This window comes from Haliotis cracherodii, unplaced genomic scaffold (genome assembly GCF_022045235.1).
Source record: "Haliotis cracherodii isolate W230 unplaced genomic scaffold, xgHalCrac1.p SCAF_20, whole genome shotgun sequence".
Lineage (NCBI taxonomy): Eukaryota > Metazoa > Mollusca > Gastropoda > Lepetellida > Haliotidae > Haliotis > Haliotis cracherodii.
In genome coordinates, this window is record NW_027266276.1 from 11,161,310 (window position 1) to 11,167,309 (window position 6,000).

At 41.3% G+C, this 6,000-nt stretch overlaps 1 protein-coding gene across 1 annotated transcript in view; it reads right to left on the bottom strand.

Annotated features, from left to right (window-relative positions):
• The window catches only part of LOC139470487 (calcitonin gene-related peptide type 1 receptor-like), a 119,766-nt gene extending 114,481 nt beyond the window's left edge, over positions 1-5,285 (bottom strand). The window contains exon 1 of the mRNA XM_071252893.1: positions 5,189-5,285. Coding sequence (XP_071108994.1) covers positions 5,189-5,285 — 97 coding nt within the window. The remainder of the gene's footprint in view (positions 1-5,188) is intronic.
• Between the last annotated feature and the right edge of the window lie 715 nt (positions 5,286-6,000).

The following is a 6,000-nucleotide window of genomic DNA, read 5'->3' on the forward strand; positions in this document are numbered from 1 at the left end:
TGGCATGTCTGGCTGGTCATTATTACAACGCCCTTTCGCCGTGACCTCCAATATGGGAAGTGGGATGTCGCTGGATTCCGATAATTCCAGGTTTAACGGCTCTTCATTATCAGTTTTGACTAACTTGAGAGCCGGGGATGAATTGTTGCAATTATGTTGTCCCCTTGATGCCCTTGGCGGGATAGGGGGACGAATAAGCGGTAATGAGTTAATGATTCTTGTATTTACAACTTCATCTTTATGTCGAATCACAGTTGTTACAGTCCATACTGAACTTCTGTGTTTCATTGACTGTTGTGTGCAGGAACTGTTCTTAGATTGGACTTCAAAGAGCACTGCACGCGAATTATTCATCACTGTAGGACTCCAGGGACAAGCTGGTTTTGCTTGTGTTCGTACATACATACATACATACATACATACATACATACATACATACATACATACATACATACATACATACATACATACATACATACATACATACATACATACATACATACATACATACATACATACATACATACAGAGACACATGCTCATCTACGTTTAAGAAGGACAGGTTCTGAAATGCAGGGAACGTTAGTCGAGACCCTGAACCTGACTTCTGGGTGCTGTATTCAAGTGCACAAGCTCATTACCGTGGAGCATAAATTCGTTTCTCTGGACGTTCGTTTAATCCGGACGATGGCACAGTTGATGGTGCCGCCTGGATTATCGAGGTCATAGGTTCCACTCGTACTGCAAATATTAATCGACTTTATCTTCAACTATATTAAGGCTTGAGCTTTTTTCACTTCAATTAAATAATTAAATAGTGCACCGTACATCTCTTTTATGTATTTCATTGACTGACCATGTCCAATCTGATATTATATCTTACACAATGGTATATTTCAGAAAGTGTGTATTTCTCTTCACGAGAAATGAAACGTGTTTCTTCAGTAGAATGTACTACTGACAAGAAGTTAAAGAACTTCCGATTCTTTCATACCAATATAATCAATCTATCATGGCATGGCAGTTTAACTATAGTAATATGGAAGAATCGGTATAATCATGTCATACTGTATGTACAGGGAATATAAGAATATAAGTATCACATACTCTACGCTGCGTGGTTGTTAAATGAATTAAGATCCCCGGTGTCTTCATATGTACATATGGGGGCGGTCGGGTAGCCTAGTGGTTAAAGCGTTCGCCCGTCACGCCGAAGACCCGGGTTCGATTCCCGACATGGGTACAATATTTGAAGCCCATTTCTGGTGTCCCCCGCCGTGATATTGCTGAAAAATTGCTAAAAGCGGCGTAAATCAATACTCACTCACTCATATGGACATACAGTAAACTACGTTTATAACGAACACGATTATAACGAACTGACGGATATAACGAACCTACTTTATTGTCCCGGCTATTTGCTGTCGTTATGCTGTATATATGCTTATAACGAACTACGGTTATAACGAACTAAAATGAGTGGTCCCTTCGAGTTCGTTATAACCGTAGTTCACTGTACACTGAATGTTCAAAAACCGGCGTAACTAAGATAGCACTAGCAGTAGTACTTGGCAAGAGACAGTATCAATAAAGTCCTTTTAGTGTCCCTTATATAATCCTTAAAGAGGCCGTGGCTCAGCCCAATTGACAGTCTACACTAAAGAGGTAATTGAAGCCACACTTCACTTGTCTGGTGACTCATGATTTATTATCTTTATCAATAAATGATAAACGATTATACTAAGTACACAGAGAAAATGTTGGAATTTTGCATAAGCCACCAATTACAACGTCTAGCTCTCGCCAGGAAATGGCTACCAGCTCATATAGCCTCGTCTCCCTTTAAGGGCAACAAATGGTATTCTAGGTAGATGACGACGTGAGATATGGGCCGATTACGTCCCACTTCTACTAATTTAAATATAAGGATAAATTTAAAAACAGTACTAAAAGTACGTATTACAATAATTGAGAATTTTCAACATTGGAATGTTTTTTTTTAATTTGTAGCAACACGAAACGTGTCAAAAATGCGAATTGAGAGCGTTTTTAGCGTTCTCTAATCCTTGAACATGGCCAAGTCTTTGACGGAAGCTGATTTTCTAAGGACATTAAGTTGAAGTCATCATGTGCAATGGGCATTCTCGTTATCAGATCTTAACCAGGTGAGGTGAGGTGAAATGAGTGTACTTGTGTGCTTGCACTGGTCCGAACTGATGCCAATTTATAGTGCTAGCACACTGAGATACCATGCCGCAGTTTAACATGAATACCCCACTCAGACACAATATACTGACTCCGAGCCGACCTGTCCTTGTTTTAGCTTTTTAATGCCGAGTGCCAGGCAGGGTAACAACAAGTATCATCTCTTAACGTCTTTGGTATGACGCGGCCTGGGATCGAACCACGGACCTTCCGCTCTCCGGGCGGACGCTCTACCACTAGACCACGGAGGCGGTCCTCAACCAGGAGTTCGAAGATTCGTCAAGCTAATATACATTGTAACTCTGCTCTTGCTCATGTCAGAAATCCAGGCTTGCAAGTGACAAAAGGAAATGAGTTGTCAGTGGTATGGACATAATCAAAAACCTTCAAAAACAACATATTAAAGTTTTCAAAATATGTCATTTTCACTCGGCCAAAAAGGCCTCTTATCCAGTGTCGTTCTTCAAGATGCCAATCGATGCCTCATTGTTTATAAAAAAAATTGTTTGACTATAATCAGAAGCCTTACTAGCTCTAACGTCCTATCAAGTCTTACAAAAATAACCATACTTCAATAATATTAATCATATTTCACTACTAAAACGATCCGCCATGACAATAAAACAGTTGCCGCTGGCGTAGGTGGTTTTAGAATGCGTCAGAGCTTATAGTATTTTTTTATCGGAACAGCGATGTAAGCAAAAGACTGGTCGGATTACGTCTGTAAATATCTTCATATGTCCATAGTTTCTAACACATAGTTTTTATGCCAGTTTGAAATGCTATATCGTTATTTACAGGTACACCTATAGAAACAGTGCCATTGTATAAGATGTTCGCCCTCAGAATATACACGTTTCTGTAACCTTTCATGTGGGTAATAGCGAACCCTGATTGCGTCAGCTTGAGTTTCGATATTTAAAATAGACTAGCTGCTTATAAATGATCAATTTGAAACCGGTATAAAATATTAGATGTATTCCAGTCAGTGGTGAAGTGCACTTCAACTCAACGCCAGACAGGTGCAAATGCAAGTGTAGGCCTAGCTTTCATGAACGCTCGGTGTCACTGAACATTCTTCGATCATCTGATGTCGATGTAGACAATGTTTGAAAACCTGGTGTTACATCGCCATGGTGTGAATATCTGGTGTCGACGTAGACAATGTTTGAACAACGGTAAGATATAGACGTTTGACCAGCGGATGTCCACGTAGACTGTTTCATGTTCGTGTAAATGTGGTTCGGTTTTATTTGTTATGTGTGCCAGTTGGGAATTGTTTGACTGAATGAGTGATGAGCTGTAGTTGTCCCTCACGTTTGTACAAAAACATGTGAGTCAGTGAGTGAATGAGAAGTTGTCCCTCATATTTATACCAAAACATGTGAGTGAGTGAGTGAGTGAGAAGTTGTCCCTCATATTTATACCCAAACATGTGAGTGAGTGAGTGAGTGAGTGAGTGAGTGAGAAGTTGTCCCTCATATTTATACCAAAATATGTGAGTGAGTGAGTGAGTGAGTGAGAAGTTGTCCCTCATATTTATACCAAAACATGTGAGTGAGTGAGTGAGTGAGTGAGAAGTTGTCCCTCATATTTATACCAAAACATGTGAGTCAGTGAGTGAATGAGAAGTAGTTGTCCCTCATATTTATACCAAAACATGTGAGTGAGTGAGTGAATGAGAAGTAGTTGTCCCTCATATTTATACCAAAACATGTGAGTCAGTGAGTCAGTGAGTGAGAAGTTGTCCCTCATATTTATACCAAAACATGTGAGTGAGTGAGTGATTGAGTGAGTGAGAAGTTGTCCCTCATATTTGTACAAAAACATGTGAGTCAGTGAGTGAATGAGAAGTAGTTGTCCCTCATATTTGTACCAAAACATGTGAGTCAGTGAGTCAGTGAGTGATTGAGAAGTTGTCCCTCATATTTGTACCAAAACATGTGAGTCAGTGAGTGAGTGAGTGAATGAGAAGTAGTTGTCCCTCATATTTGTACCAAAACATGTGAGTGAGTGAGTCAGTGAGTGAATGAGAAGTAGTTGTCCCTCATATTTGTACCAAAACATGTGAGTCAGTGAGTGAGTGAGTGAGTGAGAAGTTGCCCCTCATATTTGTACCAAAACATGTGAGTCAGTGAGTCAGTGAGTGATTGAGTGAGTTGTCCCTCACAGTTGTACCAAAACATGAGTGAGTGAGTGAGTGAGTGAGAAGTTGTCCCTCACAGTTGTACCAAAACATGAGTGAGTGAGTGAGTGAGAAGTTGTCCCTCACAGTTGTACCAAAACATGAGTGAGTGAGTGAGTGAGAAGTTGTCCCTCACAGTTGTACCAAAACATGAGTGAGTGAGTGAGGAGTCGTCCCTCACATTTGTACACAAACATGTGAGTGAGTGAGTGAGTGAGTGAGTGAGTGAGTGAGTGAGTGAGTGAGTGAGTGAGTGAGTGAGAAGTTGTCCCTCACAGTTGTACCAAAACATTCAATTCGTGGATCCTGTTGCATCTAAGGAATGCAACTCTGCATAGTGTATTCCGGCGCTATAGGCGACTGGACAGTGCCTCCAGTACATGTGTGAGACACGTTTCATGTTCCAGTCAAATACAATGCTCAGGGTATGATATGAACGTTCATGTACTTATATGAATATGTGTGAATACTGTAGACCTCGTCATGCGGACCATTCATTACGTGTCGAGTATACCGTATTTCCGTCTTTCAACTACCGATAAGTATTCTACGTGGACAATAAAGCTACAAAGTCTTCATCGAGGGTAACGTCGCGTCAATGATTATTGCACTTATATAGCGACATGCATGCACGTGTGTGTCTACTTGTACTAGCCCGGACTAGTTTTATAGTGTTCGCCCACTGAGATGCCATACCGCAGTTCAACACGGATACCCCATACATTATACTGACTCCGAGCTGACCAGTACTTGTTTTATCCTCTTGATGCAGAGCGCAGGCAGGGTAACAACAAGTACCATCCTTTAAAGTCTTTTGGTATGACACGGTCAGATGAACAAACGATCTTCCGCTCTCCGGCAGACGCTCCATCCACCAGATCACTGGGGCAGTCATTTTAAGTCGACGAGATCTTACTGCATTCGCAACCTTACAGGGTTGGTCGGGTAGCCTAGTGGTTGGAGCGTTCGCTCGTCACGCCGAAGACCGGAGTTCGATTCCCGACATGGGTACAATGTGTGAAGCCCATTTTCTGGAGTCCGCCGCCGTGATATTGCTGGAATAAAGCGGCGTAAAACCATACTCACTCACTCACTCGTAACCTTACATGCAAGATGAACTTTCAGTTCAGTTTCTCCCTCATAAGAGAATCGAACCAGGGTCTTTGGCGTGACGAGCGAACGCTTTAACTACTAGGCTACCCGACCGCCCCTTTCCCTCATAAGAAACTGGAGTAAATGGATATATTGATATTTCAACCAGCCATTACTATCGGACATATCAAGACTCCCAAATCACGATAGACATTTGTAAGTCATCTTGGACTTACCTGGTGTCAATAAAGACACAATATTAAATCCGATGTCTCATCTTTCCAATGTAAATGAAAATCTCCTGAGAAATAAGACATGTATGTCACTGAAGAATCACGTAGTATAACGTAGCAGTACGTCTGTGTTTGGCGACCCAAGTAACATTTGTCCATTTCTATGCTGCACTACCCCAAATAGCATCTGGATAATGCTTACAATGTCCCATGATCGTGTGTCCTGGGATAATGTGTCTTATGACATATCGTGTGCAATGGACGAAGAGTGCAATTTGCATTCCA